Source organism: Petromyzon marinus, chromosome 29 (genome assembly GCF_048934315.1).
Source record: "Petromyzon marinus isolate PM22_M1 ecotype Great Lakes invasive population chromosome 29, UKy_Petmar_22M1.pri1.0, whole genome shotgun sequence".
Classification (NCBI taxonomy): domain Eukaryota; kingdom Metazoa; phylum Chordata; class Hyperoartia; order Petromyzontiformes; family Petromyzontidae; genus Petromyzon; species Petromyzon marinus.
Window position 1 is genome coordinate 4,222,603 of NC_133695.1, and position 26,712 is coordinate 4,249,314.

Here is a 26,712-nt window from a genome sequence, read left to right on the forward strand (position 1 = left end):
ACCAATCTCACCTGGTATACAGGAAGTCATGGGTTTGATCCCGACCCTGACGCCTGTATATTTGTATTTTACGTTTGCATGTTTTGTGTGGATTTTTCTCCGGGACCTCCGGTTTTTCCCCCCACATTTAGAATCAGCATCACACGTTTAGAGTATTTGACATCTGTTAATTTCCACGTGATAAGTAACTTCGTTAAGCTATCATGTGATAACCAGGACGCTTTTGAAAAAGAGCTATTTAGCTCAATGGGCCTTACCTGGTAACAAAAATAGTATCTGTCCAGCTTGCCACACTCGCAAAAAATTTTTTCTTAACGGTCTGTCTCTTGTCTTCCCGTTTTAAGAGCCACCAAAAAGGTGAAGCCATGACACTCTAAGGATTCCACCGCCGGCTCCTCCACTTTGTATTCCCGGAATTTTCCGACGGCGGCGACTCCATCCGCCACCGTGTGGGGGTCACGGTGGGGTGGGGGGGGGGTCATCGCAAGGGCGTCCTTCCACGTGCCTGCCTTAAACATTCCGGAATTTTCCGACGGCGGCGTCTCTATCCGCCGCCGTGTGGGGGTCACTGGGGTCATCGACAGGATCCTCGTAAGGGCGTCTTTCCACGTGCCTGCCTTAAACATTCCGGAATTTTCCGACGGCGGCGTCTCCATCCGCCGCCGTTTGGGGGTCACCGGGGTCATCGACGGGATCTTCGCAAGGGCGTCCTTCCACCTGCCTGCCTTCAACATTACACCCACCGCCCTCACCCCACCGTGGACTTGCGGTTAACGACCCCGGACGTTTGTACACAACCTCAGAATTTAGTTACTAAAAAGATCAAGAATAGCACCCACATCGAGCGCTCGTTTAATAAAAGGTCTTGTTGTGTATAGTTTATTGCCTATGTAATTTAACTTATTGGAATGTTTAGGACGTTTTTAAAATATACCCCCGAACGTTTCAAACGGCTGTGACAGCAGCGCCATTTTTAATATTTAAAAAAAAGTTGCCCGGGAGTTTTGACCAACTCTGGGCAGTGCTCACTGCAGTGCTCACCAATTGCCTGCCGCCTCGCAGTTCTCAATAGCAGTGCTCTTCACTACTAAATGCAGTGCCTGATTACTACATTACAAATACAGCAACTGGGGACATCCACACACACACAAATATTCACGTGCAACAATCAAGAAATGTAATCGTCCTTTAACACACCACATTTTTCATGTAATAATTTACAGCCCCTTTTTTTAACTCCACTGCTGGATGGGAACCTTACCGTGCCGCGTCGGTCATGGAAGTTCTCTGACCAGTACTCTGCTCTGGCCATTGGTCCGGTTCGGATGTCACTCGCCACTGATGTTAGCCGTGACTGGGAATCGAACTCACGACGGTGGGTTCATGGCTCGGTGCGGCAATCACTGCGTTAATACGCCACCTCCAACTTATTTTATATACTATGTCATTCATCTGGTTGAAACGATAACTTATTGAAAAAGCGAGTAGTGGCTTTAACAGTGAGGGTGGGAGTTTTATACATACTTAATCCTGGGCAAGTGTTCCCATGCAATTGTTTTTAGTCGGGGCGCTACCCCTTGGACTAACATCGAGGAAATAATCAGTGAGCAGCCGCACTGTCATTGGTGGAGCAGACAAATGTGTCTCCATAGCCCTGTCCGTGTACTGTGTCCCCATGTCTCCATGCCCGGCACTATCCGTGTCTCCTTAGTGTCTGGCGGGTCTTCCAGTGTCTCGCGAAGCATTGTGTCTCTCTCGCGTCCCCCCCTCTCGTCCTCTCTGCCGCCCCGATGCACGTGGACATTGCTTCACCCCACTTCCTGTTCGCCTGAGCCTCCACTAAAAAGGGATTTGTTACCGCCATCCTCTTGAGCGAATGTTGTGAAAACAAAAATTCAACAAAATTCCCAGGAATTTAAAACCTGGCAAACATTGACGAAATCCTTCGGGTCGGCAAATGACGGGATTGACTCTTAACATCGAATGACAAGTCAATGCAACGCGGAAATGTTACGAATGTGACTCATAAAGCGGCGAGGCCTGTGCAAAGTGTACATTACCAAAAAAAAAACCTGCAGTATTTATAAGCTTTTCATAAACCTGTGTAAATAACAAATTTGTGTATATTCTTGTTGCTGTTGTTACCGTGCATCAGGAAATCAAAGTGAGCGTTCTGGAGTGGGGTAACACCCGCTCGTTAGTAAGCATTCACGAGATTACTTGATTTTATCTTAAAGTTTATTTTCACTTTTTTTTTTCAATGAGCTCTTAATAAAAAAATAGATCATTCACTTTTTTTCTGAATATTGTGCACGCAATTGAAACGTGCTGGGTTTCTAAATTTCATCCACAATCGGAATATTTATTTATACTGAAGGAATTAGATGGGCTATGAATCTCTTTTACAAAGAGGTCCAATTCACCTTTGTGAGCAGCTTCAACAGCATAAACCCAGTGGGCCTGGCCACAAGCACCTTGTATATACCGGCATATCCAAGAAAGACGAATGTTGCCTGCATCGTCTCTTGGGGCAAATGCTGTTAGCGAGCACCTGTTAAAGCCGGCACAGCGCGAGAGATGGGTGGTGTGGACAGGAAACCATATGCCCGGCTGCCTCTTTCTTCCCAGTGGTGATGTTTACACATCGCACCAGGTACTCATTTAAGGCTGGGTCCAATAAACGGGATGACCAGGACCAGTTGAGACATCACTTGCTGCCAATGTCATTCGTGGCTGGGAAGCAAAACTCAGGTCCGCCCGGTTTGTCGCGCAGTGCATTAACCACTACTCCACCGCTCCCCACCACCTGCTTGTCAAAATATATAGTCGTACAGACTATTGGCACAAGTGATGTTAGCGAGCACCTATTAAGGCTGTCACGGTGCGTAGGGTGGGCGGACGGGTGATGTGGCTGGCAACATTCTGCCTTTGAGCACTGATAGGTCACGCATCGTATCAGACACTAATATGAGGACGAGCCAACCGAAGGGAGGTGCAGGAATCGCCTAGCCACTGATGTTACCTGTGGCCAGGAATCGCCTAGCCACTGATGTTACCTGTGGCCAGGAATCGCCTAGCCACTGATGTTACCTGTGGCCAGGAATCGCCTAGCCACTGATGTTAGCTGTGGCCAGGAATCGCCTAGTCACTGATGTGGCCAGGAATCGAGACTCGGGTCGCCGTGTTCGTAGCGCATTGCGCTAACCACAGCTTGAACACAAATACAAAGATCCCCGCTGTGTAGCCTTACCAGACAATTGGGGCAAGTGCTATGAGCGAGCACCTATGAAGGCCGGCACGGCACACGAGCGGGTGGGTGGCTAACACCACGCCCGACCGCCTTTGTCTCCCCAGTGGCGATGTTTACTACACACCGCACCAGGTAGTAATTTGAGGCTGAGTCGACCTAGGGGAGACCCAGGACCATTTCAGATAATCGTCACTGGTGCTGGTTGTGAGCGGGAATGAAACCTGGGTCGCCTTGTTCGTAGTGCAGCATGGCACTAACCACTACACTACCGCTCCCCACAGCTTGAACACACGCGCATGCTGTACTATCACACACACAGAAATGTGTCTTGTGAAACGATTCTAAGCAATTTGCGACTTCCGCAAAGTGTTGGTGTTCTGCGCCATGCCTTCCATTTCTAAACAATCTTGTACATTGTCGAGATTTTTAAAACATCGTTAGAAATTTACAAGTTTTTTTTTGTAAGCGACAAATGTCCTCACCACCACAACGTGTTTCGTGCAGAACGAAAACATAGAAACGAAAACACTTTTCAAAAATTATACAAAATAAACAAACGAACCCAAGTTTTGAAATGCTCAAATACGAACGGTGCTTTAACAAAACGTAAGCGGCGTGAGTTACTCTCAAGTCTTGAGGTTTATGAGCTTGGTTGCTATGCGTCTGCTGTCAAACAGATCGTAGCATTTTCCCAGAATGTTTTACAACCTCTGAACAGCCCCGTGGTACGGCCAGTACTTGCGGCTGTAAAAACACTTCAAAATCGTGAATCAAACCCAGGCGTTTTATCATGAAAGCTGGGCACGGTATGGTACGGTGTACGGAATCTGAAATCAGCCGCTGCCTAACCGGCGTCAGACTTTTAATGTGAACTGTGTTTTCGGGTTTATCCATTGTTAATAAAAGTGTATATTTTCCCTCTTTTTGCCCATTTTTGCATCTTGGCACGTTTCTTCCGATACGCTTGAGGGTTGTGCCGCGTGTTGTGTTCGCGAACGATGTCCGACGTTTCACCCCACATGCCGGCAGCTTCTTCGGGAACTGAATAGAGCAGTTACACTTTCTTTTCCTCGAGCCGCAGATGACGATTTGAATGATATTTCGACGATTTACGAAGTCTGCACCAGACGTCCCGGTTGGGCCGCCGTTAACGTCCAGCTTGTAGCAGGATAGGACCGAGTCTAGGCAATGGGTCCACTTCAACAAGAGGTTGAGAGAGAGCGGTCCATGTTGCCCTCGGGTGGACAGTAGAAGACGAGAACGGAGAAAAGGGTTTGCCCGCATTTGGACAGGCGCACTGAAGGTCGAAGGATGTTGGCCGGGACGGAAGAGAGCAAGGCTTAATTGCAATGCCGGCGCTATGGACTCCGACGAGGCCTCCTCCATGACGCTCTGATGATCGCCGTACACGTATGGAATTGAAGCCACATTTGGGGCGACAATGGACGACACAGCATCACGGTAGTCGGGCCTGGTTCAAGTCTCGCAGGATCAGCAGCTGAAAAGCGAGAAGTCAATGATGGGGTGGTGAAGGGTGGCAGCTTTCTTGGTGATAGAGCGCGAGTTCAGCTGCCCAATGTTGAATGCAGGGAGGTGCCAAAATGGAACGGAGCCGAAGAAACTGGGCGCATGCTGGAAGGCCAGGCCTCAGCAGGCCAGCGAAGGGCGATAGCAGGCACCAGGCTAAGGAGGCTGCCAGAGCAGGGGCAGCTCCATTCTGGGGCGGACACAAACAGCAGTGGCCACGGGGGCCCAGCCGGAGTCGTGCACAGGTAGCACAGGAGCCTTGAGAGCACCACCGGGCACAGGTGCGAGTTGCCGCGACCGCAGGCCAGGCGGAGGCGGCGCCGGCAACCGGAGGCCACGGAGCGCCACCGGGAGCAGGCAGGTGAAGCCCCAGGCTCGCCGCGGGAGCCCAGCTCCAGCGTCCGCAGCCCAAAAGTGCACGAGACGACCCCTGGCTGTGGAGGCCCAGGTGGGCTCCATGCCGTTGGTAGAGAACCGCGGGGCTGACGGTGGAGGCTTGGAGATGGCTCAGCGCAGATGGCTGAGCCCAAGAGGACTGCAGTGGCGAAAGCCAAGCCACAGGAATTGGCGACCGCCAAAGGGGAGACCAGGCCCGCACGCTGGTGACGTGAGGAAAGCCGTTGAGAGAGGCGGCTAACCGGAGCGGCTCCGTCTTGATCTCTTGGTGGGTGCCATGGTGGCGAGATGTTAATTACCTCGACTGGTATACAGGAGGTCGTGGATTCTATCCCGACCCTGACGCCTGCTCTATAATTGGAGTATGCACATTCTCCCCTTGGTCGTGTGGATTAATGTCCAGGTCCTCTGGTTTTTCCCTCCACATTTAAAATCGTGCATTCAGAGTATTTGACTGCAATAAATGTCCACACAATAAGTCACTTTGTTGAGCTATCTTTTGTGGCCAGGTCGCTTCTGAAAAAGATAGCTCAGTGGGCCCTTATCTGGTAAAATAAAAAAATAGTATAGTTAAATAGTTTAGCCTAACTGAGCAGAGGTTTTCTGGGCGTTGGTCAGGCATGTAAAGATTCCCCTGCCTCGTGATCACATTAATTGACCTAAGTCATGGATTGTGATGCGATTTTAACAATCGGTTCCCTTTTGTGGCTGCAGGGTGGATGTTAAGTGGTGACATAAAACGAACTTAAAATCGAAAATGACCAATTGCTACTTGCACTAATCGATGCACGTATCGCGAGTGTAATAATCGATGCGAATCGAAGACTCACTACGTGCGTAAAGTCGTGCACATTTATGGGGCGAAGACTTGAGCCACCCTAAGGGACCTTTGCTTGGTCCCAGTCCATCCCAAACTGGGCGCAGCAATACAGGAACGAGAGCACCCCAAGGGTTGTCCATGGCCAGCCTGAGAAAACAAAAATCCATATCAAGTACACAAAAGGTATACTCATTAAAGCATGTCAGAATCACGAAACCTAGAAAAACAGATTCAGCGACAGAGACCAACGGAGAGAAACACAAAGACAAAGATATATGGACAAAGGCAAACACAGAGACCCAGGGACAGACACAAACACAGAGAGAGACAAAGAAACAGGAAAATGGAAATCGAGCAACAAACACACAGACATGGCGAGAGGCCAGATACATGGATAGAGATAAACACAGAACACACGGACAGATCTACAAACACAAAGAGAGATGAATACAGAGAAACAGACATGGAGATACGAATACTGATGAAGAGACAAACACAGAGGCATGGAGAGAGGCACACGGGCATGGAGAGGGACAAAACGAGACGTGTGAATCTTTCCACAAACCCAGTCACAGCGGTTGACTTTTGACACATCTGCAATATTCTGTGGGGGGGGCGGGAGGAGGGTAGGTGGGGGAAGGGGTGGGGGGAGGGAGACATCGCAGCCCATTTCAGTACCTTGGAGGAAAACTCTGTCCCAGTAAACGGCTCCGACGGCCGTGCCGCCTAGGAACACGAGGTTCGACAGGATGACCATGGCCGTGGAGGCGCCGGCAATGACGCCGAGGAGCCGACGCTGGCCCAGCGGGGAGAGGCGGCCACCCTTGTGACGCACACACGCACACGGACGCAAACACGCGCAAGCTACGGCCCATCGTCACCATCAGCCACGTTCTATCTATGTCCGAGTGAAGGCCTCTTTCTCCCCCATAAAGCCATCACCATCTCTCGCGCGCGAGCCGATTTACCGAGGCCCAGGAATAATCGGGTATTTTTTTGGCGGAGGTCCCTAAAGATGGGGATAGAAAAATATTTTTTTTAAAAACTGGCACTGCCTTAGCTCAAAAACTGGTATTTATAAGTGGAAGCTGGGAGCCCAGTAAACGTGAAGCGTTGGGCCATTGCGTGTTTACTGGGAGCACGGTGGTATTTTTGCCAGGATGGTGGAGGGGTAGGAGGCTTATTTATCGGGCTAAATGTTAAATATCACTGCCAACCTACACAACCGCAAGCTGCCGAGAGAGCGAGCCTACCAGGGAGAGTCGCTCGGCGGGAGTGGAGGAAAGGGCACGGCCCAGGCCCGTCTCCACGGTGACGCCGAGCCAGTTGAGCGTGGCCCAGAACAGCAGGTAGGCCTGGGCGCCATGCCAGAAGAAGACGTAGAGGAAGACGGCTCCGCACGAGACGGCCTGGCGGAGCGCGCCACCCTGCGAGCCTCCCAGCGGCACGTACACGTACCTGGGCGCCCCCGCGCCGGGCGTCGAGGCTTTGTGAGCGAAAAGCGGTTGACGGACGGAAACGCGGGGCAACGGGCGCGAGATGCGAGAGGCTTGTGGAATACTGGTGGAGAGGTACGGTGCACTCGAGGTGGGGGAGGAGTGGTGGGGGGAAAGTGATCATTCATAATTAAACGTTCGGTGTTCGTGCAAATCTTACGGCTCAAGGCTATCGCGGAGGGAAGGTGCTGCTGTGTTCCGCACGGGTCTGCGGTGGCTTCACAGAAAGGGGGCGATGATTGCTCTGTGTAAATCCAAATTGAGCAATTCGTGGGTAAATTTTTTCGAACGTGGAAATCTTGGACCATGATGCCGGCACGCAACGGCCTCCTCGTTTCAAATGACGCCAGAGGATCTTTAATGTAAGCCCTGACGCAGACGGGCCGGTGTTGTATGGATATTGCACCGGCAGTAATAACCAGGGCAGCAACTGCGAACCTCTGAAACAATCAGCAAAAGCGCTCCCCATTGGGCCATGTCACCGCCCCATATATGAGAAATATACGGGGGATGGGACGCAGATAAACTCCAGAGGCACAGACAATAACAGACAACATAGAGAAGGGAAACAATTAAATAAAAAATATATAAAACAATCAAATGCTCACGACGTTTCGAAACCACAGCAAGAAAATTTCTTGCTGTGGTTTTATTGTTTTCCTTCTACGTGACTTTACCTAAAGAACCAAGAATATGAATCCCAGCAGTCACGAAAGCTTTAAATCAAAATTTAAAGACAACATAGAGACGCATAGACGCAGACACAAGACGCAGAAGCGCAGAGCATAACACAAAAAATGCATAGATAGATAGATATAAAAGAGACGGACGTTAACATAGAGACAGACACCAAACAAAGCAATGTAGTCGTTGACACTGTTGCAAAGATAAGAAGAGATAAAAACTCAGACACGAGAGAGAGAGAGAGAAAGACAGCGATTCAGACGAAGCTGCACAACATTTTTTTTAAAAAGACACCAACATGGCAAAGAGACATACGGACACAATTAATACTGGCACGCCTCTCTCTCTCTCTGCACACACGAATATAAGGAGACACGATTGTCAGACGCAGACATACACCAGAGACACTAGCACAAGACACACACAGACACGAAAACAGCCACGGCTAACATGAATCATCACTTAGCATACATCAACACACACTGTGGATTTTTAGATCACTTACAGAAGCCCGAAGAGTGAAAGCACCGCTTTAAGCAAGCAGCATTCATTAATCGAGCACATTTAAAACGCAAATAATTAAACAGTCGGGAGCACCGGGACAGAAATTAGTCAAGGAACAAAAGCTTCCGTTATGAAACAGTTTCTTCAATTGAGAACGCACTTTTAGTGGAAGACAAATAAAGGCAAAGTAATTAGGGCAAACAAAACCATTCACGAAGAAAGTTAACAAATTCATTGCCACGAAATGCAAAGCCAGATTTAAATTGACCAAACAACGCAATCAATGACGTAAAGAAAAAAAGCGATGATGGTGATGACAATAATATCGGTGCAAGCGATGCATAAATTAACGTCTTATGAGTATACAAGCAAACGTAAACAGAATGTTTGTGATTCATGGTCATCTGTCCGTGGGCGGGCGAGGATTCATGTGGATGACCGTCAGGGATGACAACTTCAAATTGTTTCCGAGGGGAAGGGTTCCGACGTCCTTGCTCCCTTACCTGAGCAGCCACCTGTGAAGTCCGACGTCAAAATTCCTGGGGGGGGATTTAACAACGGAAGAAAAGGACATCGAGGTTCAGACAAAGGCAAAGATCCCCCCTGTATAGCCTGAACAGACTGTTGGGGCAAGTGCTGTTAGCGAGCACCTATGAAGGCTGGCACGGCACACGAGGGGGTGGGTGGCCAGCACCACGCCCGACCGCATTTGTCTCCCCAGTGGCGATGTTTACATACAGCACCAGGTACCCATTTGAGGCTGAGTCGACCTAGGGGAGGCCCAGGACTGGTTCAAATAATCGTCACTGGTGTTTGCCGTGAGCGAGAATCGAACCCGGGTCGCCGGGTTCATAGGGCAGCGCGTTAACCGCTACACTACCACTCCCCACACACGCACACACACTCACACAGGCACACACACACACTCACACACATATGCGCGTGTCTACACGCAACTTCCTCGTCATCATGCAGCGCAGAGTAAACTTTATTGCACGTGTAAACTTCTGCGAGTGCAGTGCGGTGTGTTTTGATGAATGTGCGCATGTTATTTAATTAACTATTATTATTATTTTGTCTTTCTCCCCTCCCCCCGCAATTTATTCCAATGCTGCTATCGTTGCATGCCAAGTGAAAACGCATCGACGGATACGCCAATTCCCCTCCAGGTTTATCCCCGCTGCGCTAGCGGTGGCATGGGACGAGAAGAGGAATGCATTTGGAAATCTCACATTGCAGCGCATCATGCCCCAAATCCCCCGTGCGTGTCGGAGATTGGACCGCAGAAGAGTCAAGCGAATTTATTTTTGGTTAACGTGTGGCACATTTCTGGCACAAATATGCCACCCAAAGCGCCATCACAACATTAAACGTAAAAATAAACTGTTCTATAAGGTTTAACAAAAATATATTGAAACCAAGTTGTGGCTGTGAGTTAGTTGAAGAGATTTGTCACAGGAAGTCTCCATAAAATGTCTTCACGTGGCCTTTTTAAATTATATTCAACAAAACTCTGCAATGAGATATTGTTTGTCGCACGACAATCAAACTGGTATTTTACATTCTCAGAGGCGGTGGTGGCATTTAGCCAACTAAAGTAAAAAATCTAATTTAATATCGTGGTTTATTTTGTGCGGTCATTTGTGACCGGGCTGAGACCCATTAACTCACTATGCTTGTGAACCCTCATTTATCACGGGTGGCAGCCCGGTTTCGAATCCAGGACCTCAGCAGTGCCGACTCAGCGCTCTGGCCTCGCAACCACCAGGTCATGCTTCCACGTCTGTGCACTCTGCCTTCGCCAACCCGCGTCAATGTACATAACCCACACGGTGCGGGGGGAGGCCCTCGCTCAGCAGTGGAATAACAAATGGGCTTCGGTTGTGGCAGTTGCAGTGCAGGTGTGGGCATGGTTAGGGAAAGGGGCTTGATGGTGGTGTGGTTATGGTCAGGGCTGAGGGCTTGGCGTTGACGACGGTGGCTCGGGTCCCACCTCCACATGTCGGAGAAGCCGTGTGTGATGCTCACGCAGCGCGGTAGGGGAGGAGGTTGGACGCCGTCCAGGTGCATGGCGAGGCTGGGCACCCCGAACAGCACCAGGTACTTCACGTAGAAGAAGCTGACGTGAGCGATGGCCAGGCAGGCTGCACGCACGCAACAAACCACACGGGCCGCCGGGAGAGCGACGCGCACATCTACAGGAGGGTCCCGCTCCAGTGGGACGTTTGGTCAATCCTAATTTGCGGGCGTTCGGCTTTCATGTCGGAGGACACCGGAGAACGGGGAAGAACACCCACCATGCATAAAGCGGTAACATTGAAAGCCGTGAACCACCGCTGGTGCTGCCATCTCCTGGCCACCTCACGTGAAGCTCATCCTTGCCTCAAAATACAACCGAGGCATCGTACATTGGCGGCAATTGAATCGACTCTTTTGAACGAGCCTCACGCGACGAAGTTATCGGCCGCCGTTCGCTCGCGCTGAGTGGGCGCGGCGAGCGCCGTGCGCCCTGGCACGAGCCTCCACCCCCACGGCGAGGAGGCCCGGCGGTAGCGCCTTCGCCGTTTGTCGCAGTGGCTCACGGTTCAAATCCAGCGGCCGCCCTGGTAAATACCGCGTGTCCGTTGACCGTCCAAAAACACAACCGCGCAGTCTGTTTCGCAGTGGACGTTAGAGACCCCGTGATGGTAGGCCGTCGTAATAAAATTGAACAACAGCCTCCCACCTCCCGCCGCGCGGCGCCGTCCGTACCGAGCGTGGCGCTGGGCAGGGACTCGAGCAGCTCCTCGTGCTGGTGCAGCACCGAGAAGTAGCCGAGGTGCAGCATGAGCTCCGCCAGCACCCACCAGGCGGCCACGCGCACGGCCAGCCACGGCAGCCGGGGCAGCAGTGGCAGCAGGGGCAGCAGGGGCAGCCGGGGCATCTGAGGGTCTCCGCTTCGTACGTCGCCCGGCTGAGACACCGGCCGCTCACACTGAGATAAAAATTACAAAGATACAGCGATGGCAATGCAACATTTTGGGACTAATGCTATTCCAGAGCAGCTATTAAGGTCAGCGTGGAGCATGATGGGAGCTGGTGTAACCGGGACGTTACCAGGTCAACCTTGTCTTCCGAGTGCTGATGTTGGAACATTGCAACAGGTACTCATTTAAGGCTGAGCGGACCCTGTGGAGGGCCAGGATAGATTCGTAAATCACTGGATGTTGATGCTATCCATGGCCGGGAATCAAACTCAGGTGGCCGGGTGCTTATTACAGTGCTTGAATCACTAGACCGCAGCCCTGCAGAATCCTTCATGAGCCTCCACCACAATGGCCAATATTGATGCCACTGGTACCAGCCTTCGGCGAGTCCACTCAGCTCCACATCCTTCTGCACCAAGCCATGCCTTTTTAAGCCCAAAGCATGCCTCTCTATTACCAAACAAAACTGACTAAGGCATGCTGGGCATGCCGGCTATATGACCCAGGCAACTCACCAGCCGTATCTGTGTGTGTGTGCTTAGCACATTCAAAGAGACACAACAACAACAACATCCGCCATTCGCCACTCAGTGACGATGACATCACCACAGCACTTGTGCGAGGCGAGGTGCACTATGCGGCCACGTGAAGTGTCAACGTCTCGCCGCGAGGCCACGTGAAGTGAGATGAATGACAAAGAGACGCGTGCGTGCGTGCGTGCGTGCGCGCGCACACAAAGCTCACCCGAGCGACAAAGTCGCAGTAGCTCATGATCGGGCCGTTGTGGAGCGGTGGATAGTAGAAGGTGTAGACCAGTGGCCAAAAGAGCGAGGAGCCAGCGGCTGGGTGAGCGCCCTGCGTAAGGGGCGAGGGGTCCGTCTGCTGTGCAGGCGCTGGCGGACGGGGGTGGTGCGGCACGGACGGGCACGGAGGACCCGCCTGGCGGCACAGCTCAAGGCTGAAGCTGGTGCAGCGCAGGTTGGTCATGGCGAGCGTGAAGAGCAGGAGGAAGTACTCGTTCTCGGACTCGTACCAGCCCTGATTGGGGTGCGGGGGTGGTGGGAGGAGAGGGGAGGGGGGGGGGGCGGAGGGGAGGGGAGACGTTGGCGCAGGCTCCGTCGGCGGTCGTATTTTAAGCGTGCCTCCGTTTGTGACGGAAGCATCAACTGGACGTGTGTGAAAACCACTGGGCATCTGTGAACAAGAGCTGCATAGCTCATCGGATTTCTCCAGGATAATTACAGATTCCGAAGAAAGATTCTGAATCTCATATGGTGTGCCACATTTCCAAAAGCAGACATGTAAGAATACTGGATGTGGTGTGCAACATCGCAAATTGGGACGTGGCGTAGAAGGAAAATAAATTAAATAATAGAGTACGACGTTTCGATTGCAACACAAGCAGTCGTCATCAGGTAGAACTAAATTTGAGAGTGAGACAAAGCACAGACACGGAGACACACAGACAGACACACAAGCAGAGAGAGACACACAACATAGACACACAGAGACCCAATGCCTCTGTGTCGTGGCCTTAAATAGAGAGAGAGGGGGGGGCAGAGAGAGAGGTGGGTCTGCTGGAGCAGAGAAATTAGCATGTCAATGATGTGGTGTGCTCCACACAGAAATATTTTCTGGGTCACGGACCCAGACAGAACCCAGCTGAAATTAATCTCCAATTGTCATCGTTGTCCCCATCAGGCACCAGCAAACACGTCGTTATTCTTGTCTCCAATAACAAGTACCACATTGTCATCTTTCAATGCTTGTATCAGAAACGATATCATCACCGTTTCCACCATTAACCACGTCATATGTGATAGATATATGGATTACTTACATTAAAAACAGCTTTGCTCAGCCGAGGGAATGGGCATGGCTCGCCAGGGGGTTTCTTTCCTTCAGGAGGAAGGATGCCGTGGCAAACCTGTCAACCCATGGCTGTCGACCCGTACAATTTACCCGTTTATCTTGTACGGGGAAAGTGAGTTTTCAGGTTCGTACGGCGTACAGCCGTTTCCATACGGGCAAAAAAACCCCACAATTTTAGTAACGTAATTTTTGCCTATTTGTTTGTGTTTCTATCTTGTGATGGGACTTTGTAGGATGAACGTTGAGATTTATAATGGCATGGGGTGACCAATAAGGTGTCTGAATTGGCCTGTAATAAGGTAGGGGCACTGATAAGAGGTTGCAGGTACGTGACATGGCGGCCCCCATTTTCAGACAGCCCTGAGCGATCGACCACAAAAAAAAAGAGGGGTCGGTCACAACTTGTGGCCAATCAATCAACCTCATCGACTACTCGTCCCAGCTTTGGCGATCATTCTAAGACAAAACTTCCCCCCCTCCTCCTCCGCCTCACCTGCGTGTGACTCCAGTGAGCGGCCTGCAGGCCGGCGAGGAGGCCCAGGTTCGTGAGCCAGCAGAGCGCCGGCCGGCGAAGCTGCGCCGCCGCGTACGAGGCGAGGGCGTGCGCCAGCACGACGGCCGCGCCCCGAGCGCCCAGCAGCGCCGTGCAGCACGCCAGCCCGTACACCAGCCAGCCCCACGGGCGCAGCTGTGGGGCGCTCGCATGGCAGAGACACGAGCGGCTTGACGGGGGGCCATCCATTTAGTGCGTGCGCATGGAGCGGGGAGGTGGGGGGGGGGGTAACCCAAACGCGTACGGTTGCGTATGTGGGGTCTACTGACAATGTACGTACGCAGAGGAAACGGGGGAGGGTGGGGGGGGTAAAGCCTCGATAACAATTTGTCTGCATTGGCCTTCAAATGAGCCACAGTTCAGATTCTTCAGCTGTCAGACCACAAGTACTGCCGGGAGAAGTGGGACTGTGGGGAGAGGTGTCACTTGTATGTCACCGTAGCCCCCCTGACTGTAGCTATCACGCAGCTCAGCAAAATAAGTGGCCAAGGTACGCAACTGAATTCTTTAATGCAGCCACCGGTGGACTATCTGTTTGCTTAAACACGTTAATATTATTAATCCTTGATCGTTTCTGCGTGGATTAAATATCGGCCGTTCTATAGGATTGGGGGGGGGGGGGTGGTGTAAAAAGTACATGTGCGTACAGGGAGGGGTGGAGGGGTCAAGTTGTGACAGATTTTTGCGTTCCTACTAAATGGATGACCCCTTAGTCGCCAAACAGCAACTATAGTGAGTTGCAGAAAGTCTAGTAGCAACAACAACCGTAACCGTAGCAGTTGCAGTGCCAACTGTATGGTCGGCAGCTGCATCGGCGAGTGTATCGGCAGCAGAAGCAACTGAAGCAGCAACTGTAGCAGCAACTACGGTAGCATAAACACAAGTAGCTGCAGTAGAAGCTACGGTAGTAACAACAGCAGCTACTGTAGAAGCAGCAGCAGCACAACGAGGCAGAGCTGTTGATGGAACCTGCGGGGCTGAGTGTGAGAAGAGCTGAGAGAGCAGCACGTGGCCCAGCAGCATCCAGAGTAGCCTCGACGAGGCCCAGTGAGACCAGAACGTCCACTCAAAGTCCGTGGGGTCCTGGGCCAGCAACGGCAACATTGCAAGAGTAATGGTGGTCAGCAGGGTTAGCATAGTACAGTGAGGTTTTTTTTCGAGATGAATGGTATTATTGTTGTAGTTCAACCCGGGCCTAAAAGGCAGGACGTACGTGCATGCAAGTACATAGCCATGGGTTGCACTCGCACACTCACGCACGCACTTGCCTTCTTGAATCCCCACGCGAAAAATCCCTTCTCCAGCTCAAACTCGGCGTGCAATTCCTCCTCGTGCTCTGAAAAGGAATGACAAGTCTTCTTGAGAATTTTGATTGTATTCGTTGTTTCAAAATAATGCGGAAAATAACTTACATCCCTGTGTCAAAACACTGTCGACCGAAGGCCACCCCAGCCTGTATCGGTCATGGTAGTTTTTTGGTCATACTCCATCAGGGACCGTTTTTTAGATAACACACGCCACTGATGTCAGCCGTGGCTGGGAATCAAACTCAGGTCGCCGAGCTCATAGGACAGTCCGCGAACCACTGCACCACCACTCAACCATTGGGATTTGAATACACTTAACGACGATGACAAAGCTGCTGAAAATTATGATTTGGTGGATGTAGAATGACTACTGTAATGACGACAATCACAACGACGGATCATGAAGATGATCAACGATGAAGACGACGACGTTAATCACCACGAGACACCAGGTGGACGATGTGGAAGGCATACGCGTGCCCAGCGATGGCGATTAGCAGGCACAGGGCGCGCTCCGGGGGCGGAAGCGGGGTCACCGGGTGGCGCGGGGACCCCTGCAGTGACCCCTGCGCCACGACAGGGGACGCCGAGGGTCCCCAGGCGAGGGGATCCGATCCCCGGTGGGGCGTCCTGCAACGGCTCCGGGGGGTCCGCTCACTCCCACTGCTGCCCCCGGTGCTGCCCCCGAGACCACCGCAGCCACCGTGACCTTGTGACCCGGTCCTTGGCATCTCGCTGCTCACGCTGCTCACCACACCGCACAATGGGTGTCGGCAGGGATTGATTTAATATGTTCACGGTCGGTGACCAGGATATTTCCATGCCAAGCGCAACACGTCCAGTATGTCTACTCACGTGCCTCCGATTAGCACGGATGGCTACATACGGTGCGAAAGAAGTTCAACTTACATATACATACATACAAAATACGTGCCGCTTTCTCTAGTCAACCAGCGTGTTCCAGTGAGAAATTCAGCCCTGGGTAGTCGGGAACGGAATGTGAGGGTGACTGAATCTGTGTCCTTCACCGGTACAGGCTCAATATCCGTGGCGGTGTTTGCTCGGCCAAGAATATTTCACAAAAATGTGCGACGGACATTGCCTGAGTGGAAGCTTCCCTGCGAAATTTTAAGTTGGCTCAAGAGGTCACAGTGCTGAGCTGGCAAGTTGGTTCTGCACTTAATTGGCAAATTTTCCAGCTCTGAGAAATAACATGAATTTTATTTCCATAGCTGCATTCAAATTGTGGCCCCTTCAATGGTTGTTGCTGTTATTATTTAGTTTGCCAAACTTGTGGCACATCTTTTTTTTACGTTACTCGTACTTATCTCAAGTCCAACTCTGCAAAGATGTTACGCTAACGTGACATGCTTTAAAAAAAATATGATAAAACGAGAAATACAAACAAGAGTCTTCTTGGTTCTTTCGGTAAAGTCACGTAGAAGGGAAATAATAAAATAATAAAAATAAAACATTTTATTTTTATTCTTTTTTATAATTTTATTATTTCCCTTCTACATGACTTTACCAAAAGAACCAAGAAGATGAATCCCTGCAGTCACGAAAGCTTTAACTGGTAGGAACGAAGTTGTAAACTGAGTGTACCAGCCTGCAATAGATTAATGTGTCCGTCCGTCCGTCCGCTTTCAATACTTTTCAATACTTTAATCAATACTTTAACGAAGTGAAATCTCGTGCTGTTGGGTGTAAAATCAGCAATAGACAGCGCAGAGACTTGTCCTACCAGCCCACCCTGCAGGGACCTGTAAATACAAACAAACAAGAGTGTGCTAACGAAAGAGAGAATCCACGACACCGCATGACCTTGTGACGCAGGCGAACAAAACAAATCAGCGAATTTTCCAGATTATAAGACGCACGCCATGCATCGATGCAGTGACACAAATAAAAAAAGATCTCCCGCCCCCCCCCCCCCCCGTGTAGCCATAACAGACTGTTGGGGCAAGCGCTGTTAGCGAGTAGCAGCACACGAGGGGAATTGTGGGTGGCCAGTGCCACGCCCGGCCGTCTTTGTCTCCCAAAGCGGTGATGTTTTGTACACACTGCGCCAGGTAACTTGTTTGAGGCTGAGTCAACCTAGACGTGTACACACACACACCGGTTGGTAAGACGCCTCTCCCCCCCACTCGGCCTATGAAAAAATAAGAATAGGTTTTTACCCTTTCTGGAAATAATAAAACAGGTGTCATGATTTTGATTTAAAGCTTTCGTGACTGCAGGGATTCATATTCTTGGTTCTTTCAGTAAAGTCACGTGTTGCAGTCGAAACGTCGTGAGAATTGTATTGCTTTATATTTTATTTTATTGTTTCCCTTCTACGTGACTTTACCGAAAGAGCCAAGAATATAGGCGTCATGATGTCCCAAAACACCAACTAGAAACCACTTTTAAGTAATCAAGTACCGCATTCACCACACAGTATTGTGTGTGGTGAACATGCAAGTAAATCACATGCTCTGATTTTTGTTCCTGGGTACTGTTATTTTCTAATTGCTTATGCCTCAAACAGTAGAGAAAACGGCTATTATTATTACTCCCCGCAAACTTTGCTTTAGTGACCAGGACTTTATGTGAAGGAATGACACAAATTGCACACATGGACACCACGTGTTCTCATGGACACCACCTGTTCTCATTGAAAACAGGTACATTTCTAAATAGCACTGTCCTGGTCACAAAAGCAAAGTTTGTGGGGAATAATAACAGCAATTTTCTCTACTTTTGACGCATAAACAATTGGAAAATAACACTTAGTACCCAGGAACATATAAAAAAAAACTTATTTTTGTTTAATCACACAGTGTAATAACATATGGCATTGTCTTTGAGACTGTCCTACACACCAGACACAGTCTTGCTCTTCGTGGCCTAGCCTCACTACCAGTGTCAGACCACAGAAAACAACTCCCGAAGGCGAACAGTACAAGAACGATGCCACACGTATCCCGAGCATTCGACAGCTCGGGGCGCGCAGCTCCCAACATTCCATAGCGGCAAACAACAACAACAGAGGTCCCACCATTGTGTCCGCTATTCCAAGTTGCAGCCACGTGGTGTCGCCACGTCTCCACGGGCGAACGTCGCCGTAACGTCGCCGCAACGTCAAAACGAACACGAACCTCAACAAGTCGTAGTCCCGTGCGTACTGTACGTCTTCCTGTGTGCTGGGGCAGCTGGAGGCGGCTTTATAAACCACGGCGTCCTCTTAGTCGCTACACACAAGAGCAGCGTTTACTTTGCTATTCAACGGTGCAGCTGCTTCGCTGGCAAATTTAAACCCCCTACACCCTCCCCCCCCCCCCCCACGTTGCGCCTTATCGTGGTAGTAGTCGGTCACGGAAAGGGGTCGTTTGGCCATACTTCACCACGCTGGTCGCTGCGAAGTTGTCCCTCGGAAGGGATCGCCGCTTTCCACGGACGGAGAAACTCGAGGCGTCCGTGACCGCCCGCTGCGCTAACCACCGCGCCACCGCTCCCACCACCACCACCACCGATCCACTCATCACACACACACACACCCCCTCCTCCTCCCCATGCGAATCGCGCTGTTTTGTTCTCGACAACGCAAGTTTAATCGCGCTAAACTCAACTGACCCCGTACAACACCGCCACGAGACAGACGCACACACGCACGCGCAGGGGCGTTCCTTTACATTGCAGGGAGCGTTACCGCGTGCGTGACCACACTCGCCTTCGTGTCCACGGCACGGTCCCATTGTCATTAGCATCATGGCCATCGCACTCGTCGAGTCTGTGGTCTTCACCGCTCGAGATGTCCTCCCATCTGTGGTGGCAGCTGTGGTGCTGCTCCTGGTGCTGGTGGCGATGTCCGCTAGACCGCAGGACGCGCAGTGGCGACGCGATCCGATGCGCGCGCGCCTCGGATCATCGCGCGCCTCGGATCATCGCATCGAGCGGACGAGACGGGGACGAGACGGGGAAGGAGCTGGGGAGGTTGAGGGATTGGACGGGGGGGGGGGGACACGGGACGTGACGGGAGAGAGAGGGGGAGAGGGCTGGGGGATGGTGGGAGGGGAATGAGATGGATGATAGGAGTGGGTGGGGAGTTACGATGGAGAGGGGGGGGATGAGAAGGTGGTTAGGGGATGTGATGGAGGGAGGGATGGAGGGGATAAGATGGAGAGGGGGGAATGAGAAGGAGGTAAGGGGGATGAGATGGAGGGAGGGCATGTATGTTGAACTTCTTTTGCACCGTACGCAGGAGGTGCTGGGGAAGGACAACAAACAATGAGATAGTTTGTTGGGATAGGATAGTTTAGTGAGATAGGAGGGAGGAAATGGGATGGCGGTGGTGATGAAAATCCCATGGTGATGGCGATGATGCCATGACGACGTTACCATGTTCAGAGTAACGCCATGTTTAATGAAAACGAGAGACAGCAGACAGCTCAGTAGGTGGCCGGCCGGGTGGCTCAGGGTCAGGCCACTGAGAGGAACCTGGGTTCGAGTCCAGGCAGCTGCTGCCCGTGATTACTAAGCCTGGTCTCCAAGTGTAGTCCTCCGTGGTACCACCGAAGTTTGCACAACTTTAGTTGTACCGCGTTATTTGTATGGCTGGGAGTTTAATTGTTTGATAACTCACTGATTTCAAATGAAGCTAAAACTGACATTTTTATTTGATCAGGTAATGCTCACTGAGCTATTATTGCTCTTTTTCAGAAGCGACCTGGCCATCACAAATGACAGCTCTACGAAGTGGCTTATCATGTGGAAATGTATAGCATCCAAATAATACTCTTTTGTTCTTTCGGTAAAGTCACGTAGTTATAAAATAAAATTAAATCACGACGTTTCGGGCGCAACACAAGCGTCCGTCATCAGGTGGGACAACCACAGCAAGAAACAATTACTTCAGCAAGAAACAATTACTTCAGCAATTATTTCTTGCTGTGGTTATCCCACCTGATGACGGACGCTTGGGTTGCGCCCGAAACGTCGTGATTTAATTGTATTTTCTACCTACGTGACTTTACCGAAAGAACCAAAGAGTATGGATCCCTGCAGTCACGAAAACTTCAAATCTACATCCGGAGAGAAATCCACGAGACCACGGAGACCTAGACAAACTCCAAATATACAGTAGCAGGCGTCAGGGTCGGGATCGAACCCACGACCTCCTGTATACCAGGCGAGGTAGATAACATCTCGCCACAAAATGTGCTCTTATTGGCCACATTAAGGAACTCGACACGACTGTTGCCATGCCCTCTCAGGCGGCACTGACACGTGGCCTGGGCCCATGGACTACGGCGAATTGGTGGTCTTAGACAGGTGACCAGCAACTGCATTGTGTGGAAGAGGGATCGTGGTACGACCACTACCACCAAAGGCAAAGATCCCCCGTATAGCCTCAACATACTCTTGGAGGCAAGTGCAGTTAGCGAGTAGTACCTATGAAGGTTGGCACGGCACACGGGGGGGGCCGGCACCACTCCACTCCTCTCCCTCCGCTCCCTTCCACCCACCCACACGCGTCAAGTCTCAAGGATTAGCCCTTGCATATCCTTGAGACTCACGGCTTTTCGTTATGTTTCGTGTCTCAAAGGCCATGCAAATGGCCTTTGAGACACGTTTTGCCGGACCCGACCCTTGCATAGAGACCCAAACCATCATCGGTAAGCAGCAGCTGCCAGTGCACTACAAAGAACATAGGGACCGGAGTGAGATATTTACAACACGGCTAGACGCCAACACACGGTGCGAATCCATTTCACGGCCGTGAGTCACTCGACATTCTGAGAAACCGGAGTAGCGGTGAGGCTGATTTCGTGTCCACACCGTCCCCGTCCCTCGGAAGGGGAGAAATTTGTTGAGACGTGAACGACGTCTTGAAGACCGCACTTAGAGCCACGCGGTGGCGACAAAGCACAGAGTACCGCTTTGGTCAATTACAACAAAGCGTTGAACATCGGACTCGAGCGCATCTAACAAAGACAAAGATCCCCCGTGTAGGCTACAGCACCTTGGGGCAAAGCGCTTATTAGTGAGCACATTTTTTTATGAGGATTGGCACAGCGCTCGATGAAGGTGGCGTGGCCAAAGAGGCGTCCGACCACCTTCGTCTCCCCGTTGTTGATGTTTTCACCACGCGTTATGTAATGCCGAATCGACCTAGGGGAGACCCGGGGCTCGTTGAGATATCACTTACCCACCGACATTAGCTGTGTCCAGGAATGGAACTCAGACACTCGGGTGAGTCAAACAGTGCGCTAACCAGTGTGCCAACGTCCGTGAACACGCAGACACACGCACACGCCAAAGCATTACCGTACCTTTATTTAACCAGGTACAATATTGAGATCCCGTTGAGATGCTACGTAGATATAGTGTGTCGTATGTAGTAATCGACACACTAATATTTATGACCAGTATGCCAGCTGGAGGAGCGGTGGCGCAGTGGTTGGCACACTGCACCGTCAACACCGCCAACTGGGTTTGATGGACTGTCACGGTTAAAAATCAGTGGCGAGTGATATCATAACTATTCGTGGGCCTCCCCTAGGTCGACTCAACCTTAATGAGTAGCAGGTGCGATGTGTAAGCATCAGGATTGGGGGGGGGAGACAAAGGCGGCCGGGCGTGCATGGTAGTGCGCCGTGCTTCTGACCGCAACTTTACCTTTCTATACATCAAATCGAAAACAAATCAGCTCGTGTGAAGGAGCTCGATGGCCTGATGGTTGTAGCAGGAGAGGTTGGGAGGTGGCGACGGCGCGAGAAGACCTTCATCCAGCAGTGGATAGATCAAATCCCCCATTATACGTAGGGGGATTATTGTTTTTTTTTCAATGATTGCTGAGTCCTCGTCTCTGTCGAGGTGAGTGGTGCTAAGAGGGCAGGCCAACTCGTACACCCCCGCTGTGACATCCATCCATTCACAGCCGCCCTCCTTTGTCCCAGGGCCGGCACCGGCCTGCCCGCATTCCTGGCAGACCAGCAAGAGGGGGGCAGACTTTGAGGTCCCCCTCCCACCCCACCACCTTGTCTCAGAGCCGAGGTCTCTAACGCAAACCGAGGGCCCCTCGCTCGCATGCGCATTCCTCTGCACGTGGGAAGAAGCTCCGTCTGCACCACCCAAGCGCCAGCCACTGCGCCCCGGTGTGTGAGAAGCCCCCCCCCCCGTGTCTGACTCCTTTTACGATTTGGATTTTGTTTTATTTTAATCGGCGAAATTGAACTGCAAAAGAGGTGAAATTGTTTTTAAGTGAAATATATTCGAGCCACTCTCGATCCACGAATGGATGGAGGTCTCCCCACGCCACGTCGATCATGGGATCTTGCTTGGATATACAGTACCGTACTTTGCTATACTGCTTGGTGAAATGGGTGGGGGCTAGAATGGTTATCATTGCACATGCCACTGATGTTAGCCGTGGCTGGGAATCGAACTCGGGTGGCCGGGTCGCAATGCGCTATCCACTCAGTGCCGGATGATCCTAGTAGCAACAGTAGCTACATATTTTACGGTGTCCGTACTTTCAAGGGCCCTGCGCTAAATGCTTTCAAGCTATCAATTCCGGTTCAGTGATTCTGAACCCTGCTCTATTACTATAGTACTATACTGCCTTCAACTTTTATGAACGACTGGGTGTTTTCAAGGTTAGAGATTTGTCGTATTATCTGGCTGTATAGCAACACGAAAATACAATTACTTTACTATGCAAGTAAAACATTTGTGTTTTAATATTTGTGTGTTTTTTTAATTAGTGCCCCTTTATAAGAAATGCTACAGGCCCCGCACTAGCTTAATCCGGCACTGTATCCACTGTGCCACCGCCCTATTCCTAAGCTGCATATACGTGAGTTAAATACTTTTGAAAGTCAAATGTAAAAAAAGTGATTTCTCGTCTATATGAGCGTGGGGAGCAACTCATCATTCCTGAACCAGTGGTGGAAATTCCACATTCCTATGGTGAGAGGCGAGTCATCCACAGCACAAACACTGCACACTTCCCACCAAGTGGTATATATTTTCGCGGCCCCGAAAAAATGAATGGCTGAATCTGCGTCCCGCTCTCTAACCATTAGGAGAGGATCGATTTCCTTGGCGACTTACTGATTTTGTATCTCTATTTCAATTGCATATAATTAGCATAAACATTTAATCCACTGCACCGCGCTCTTCCAATTAGTGATCACAATTAGCTGAATTCCAAATTGGCACTTTCCCACATGACCCGACTCAAACACTGCAATAGAAATAATAATTGGTGATACAGTGCACGTGTGGTTCTTTCGGGGCATAGTGGGACTGCGGTTAGAGCACTGCATTGTGAACGAGGCAACCAGAGTTCGATTTCAACCTCGGGCTAATGGCCAGTGATGGTATCTGGCCAGATCTTGCTCTCCCCTCCTGGCACTGACCAGCTTGCTAAAGTATGGCCAAACAATCCCCATAACCGCACCGTGTCGGTTGACACAAGGCTGTAATTATAGTAAAACAAAACTAATGAATTCCAAGAGAGAGAGAAAAAAACACAATAACAATTAAAAGAGGCATCTCTAAAGTTACGTACTGTGGACAAAAACGCGGTCCGGCGTGGTTCTGGCCACGCTACCAAACCTCGTGCGCCATGCCGGCCTTAATAGGTGCTCGCTAACAACACTTGCCACCAACAGTCTGCTAAAGGCTACACGGGGCGTGTGTGTGTTGGGGGGAAGCGGTAGTACGTGCAGTGGTAGGCGCACTGCGCTACGAACCTGGGCACCCAAGTTCGATTCCCGCTCACGACGAATAACAGTGATAATTACTGTACATAAACCGGCCATGTACAGTAATAATAGGTGCTCGCTAACAGCACTTGCCCCAACAGTCTGTTAAAGGCTATACGGGACATCTTTGTCTTTTGTGAGTGGGTGTAATGAGTGTGTGTGCTCTAAGCTCCACCGACCTCCTCTGGAATTCCACCGAAGGGAAGGAGGCCCCCTCTGGGACGAGGGGGTTGGGGTGGCCAGGGTCTGGCCTTGATTGACATGAACCCCACAGCGTTGAAAAGGTAACAACTGCTGCGCTGCTACTCGGCCCCGATGCAGGAATGTGGTGGTGGTGGCGGTCGTGGGACTATAAAACATTTGAGTACCGAACAATAAAGACCCTTCATTGACGTGTCCCTATCTACCCCTCTCATCTCACTCTACTCCACTCCACGCACTCTCCTACCTCTCCCCTCTCATCTCACTCTACTCGCCTCCACTCACTCTCCTACCTCTCCCCTCTCATCTCACTCTACTCCTCTCCACACACTCCCCTACCTCTCCCCTCTCATCTCACTCTACTCCTCTCCATGCACTCTTCGATTCAGAAAACCAAGGATTTTTGTCTAAGCCTCCTGTCAACCTTCGATCTTGTTCATCTCTGTCCCCAGCCATCCGTGCTGTCGGCTGCCGACCACTGTTCTTATTCAGACTCAATATTTTTTTAAAATTTTCAATTCGCCTCTTGCTGACTGTCTCTTTCTCCGAAAATGAATGTGTCCCCACTGCCTCTACTACACGGCCTCTTGAGATGCGGAATGCGTTTAAACTCTGCATAAACTCCCATTGCATTGCAATTGTAAATGCAGCCCCACACGAGGGATTCCATGAATTGCCACGATTCGGTGTCACGTGGGCGATTCTAATTTTGAAAGAGAGAACCCCCTCCCCCCCATTAAGGGCAGCCACCTCGGAGAGGATTGTGAAGGGGGGCAGAGGATGAAGTGGTGCGTCGGGGGGGGTAGAGGTGAGATGGAGGATGGAGGGGGGGGTGAAGGGGGCGAGGTTGGAGGGTGAATAGAGGTGAGATGTAAGGGGTGGGGGTATGGAGAAGAGGGGGGATGGAGGATGGAGGGGTTTGGGAGGATGGAGGGGGGAGTAGGGGGAGGATGGAGGTGGGCGATGGAGGGAGGGTGAAAGGGGGTGAATAGAGGTGGAGGTTGGAGAGAGGAGGGTGGGAGGGTGAAGAGGGTGAGAGCGCGTGAGGTTTGTTGGGGGATGGAGCCAAAGGAAGCGATGGAGTGCGTGGGAGGGAATGGGAGAGGGGTGAGGGGCTGTTGGGGGAGGGTTAAGGGAAGGGGTTAGGAGGAGGGGGGCTGTGTGTGTGTGTGGGGGGGGGGCAAACTTAAAGGAGGGGGTTTGGGGGGCCCTGTGCGCTCAGTGCGACCACAGCCCCCCCGCCTCCACGCGCAGACTCGGGATGGATTTGGGGATGTTCCAAGAAAACCTATACAGTGCGGCACCTCTCCCTCGCTGCGAGTCCACTTTGGAAACTTGCGCGGAACTCGCCTCAGCCAAATGAATCACACGTGGGCAGCGCCGATAGAAATCTGCGGCAGCGCTGCCGAAATCCGCGGAAGCCTCTAAGCCGCTCCAGTGGATCGCAAAATATGATTTCCTTGTCTTTTTTTCCAATGGAATTTCTGCAGAGATCAATGGAGTTGAACACGTACACGGCGTGTATTGTCAATCCACTGCTGGATGAGGGAAATTCCCACGCCGTGAGGCTCGAGGGGAGGTTATTTGACCATACTTCACCACGCTGGTCACTGTGGGTTGGTGAAGGCGGGGAGCATAGCCATTGGAGTTTGCCGCATTGCCCTCTGATGGCAACGTAGCCACGCATAAGCCTATAACACCTGATGTTGTATGCACCACGGTGGATAGACGTTTACTGCCTAGCCTGGTATACAGGAGGTGGTGGGTTCGATCCCGATCCTGACGCCTGCTGCTGTATATTTGGAGTTTGCGTGTGTCTCTCACCGTGGTCGCGTGGATTTTTCTCCGAGTCCTCCGGTTTTTCTTCCCTCCACAGTTAGAATAATTAATTTCGAGTATTTGGCTGCTATAAATGTCCATGCGATGAGCCACTTCGTTGAGCTATCATTTGTGGCCACGTCGCTTCTGAAAAAGAGTTACATAGCTCAGTGGGGCCTTATCTAGTGAAATAAAAAACAAATCAAGTTTTGTTTAGTTTATGTTGGTGGTCGCACGTTCAAGCGCTATCCAGGCTCAAGCCAGCTTAGCTTCCGAGATCTGGCAAGATTGGGCCACATTCCGGATGATTTGGTGAAAGCCATTAAATTCCACCTGATTGTCCGTGGACAATTCACAAGGCCCTCTATAGACCCAACAAACGTTGAACAAGTCGCCTTCCCAGCACGCCATCAGCCGCGCGATGACTTATAATGTATTATGTTCAATATAATTGGAGGACAGCCAGGTGTATGCTAGGTGTGTCTTTAACCCGAACTAAAAACTATTAAGTGAGACTCTTCGGTAGGACCATACTCAGTCCTCGTCTATTCAGTACACACGTTGC

The 26,712-nt window shown here is 51.0% G+C and overlaps 2 protein-coding genes across 5 annotated transcripts in view; one reads left to right on the top strand and one right to left on the bottom strand.

Annotated features, from left to right (window-relative positions):
• PPP4R4 (protein phosphatase 4 regulatory subunit 4) overlaps positions 1-4,181 on the top strand; it is a 60,415-nt gene extending 56,234 nt beyond the window's left edge. For both annotated transcript variants that reach the window (XM_032962920.2, XM_032962918.2), the window contains one exon: positions 345-4,181. In XM_032962920.2, coding sequence (XP_032818811.1) covers positions 345-369 — 25 coding nt within the window. In that variant the 3' untranslated portion in view covers positions 370-4,181. The remainder of the gene's footprint in view (positions 1-344) is intronic.
• Positions 2,221-19,376, bottom strand: HHAT (hedgehog acyltransferase). Of its 3 annotated transcripts, none has more exons than XM_032962916.2 (12): positions 19,088-19,376; positions 15,815-16,119; positions 15,337-15,404; positions 15,038-15,151; positions 14,009-14,203; positions 12,388-12,681; positions 11,429-11,651; positions 10,671-10,821; positions 9,181-9,216; positions 7,247-7,451; positions 6,672-6,816; positions 2,221-6,140 (listed from the first exon to the last, which is right to left on the bottom strand). In XM_032962916.2, exons 2-12 carry the CDS (start codon positions 16,104-16,106, stop codon positions 6,052-6,054), a joined length of 1,812 nt encoding a protein of 603 aa, XP_032818807.2. In that variant the 5' UTR covers positions 16,107-16,119; positions 19,088-19,376; the 3' UTR covers positions 2,221-6,051. The 3 variants fall into 3 exon arrangements, with proteins under 3 accessions (XP_032818807.2, XP_032818806.2, XP_075926591.1); XM_032962915.2 differs by lacking the exon at positions 19,088-19,376 and adding an exon at positions 18,757-19,081; XM_076070476.1 differs by lacking the exon at positions 19,088-19,376 and adding an exon at positions 18,516-18,693.
• Between the last annotated feature and the right edge of the window lie 7,336 nt (positions 19,377-26,712).

Coding starts and splice junctions, on each gene's coding strand:
- HHAT (XM_032962915.2), bottom strand. CDS start 18,899: ATGAGTGGATCGGTGGTGGTGGTGGTGGGAGCGGTGGCGCGGTGGTTA. Junction 16,120..18,756: donor GCAGCGACCAGCGTGGTGAA/GTATGGCCAAAC, acceptor TGTGGTGAGCAG/CGTGAGCAGCGAGATGCCAA. Junction 11,652..12,387: donor ACTGCGACTTTGTCGCTCGG/GTGAGCTTTGTG, acceptor TTTTTATCTCAG/TGTGAGCGGCCGGTGTCTCA.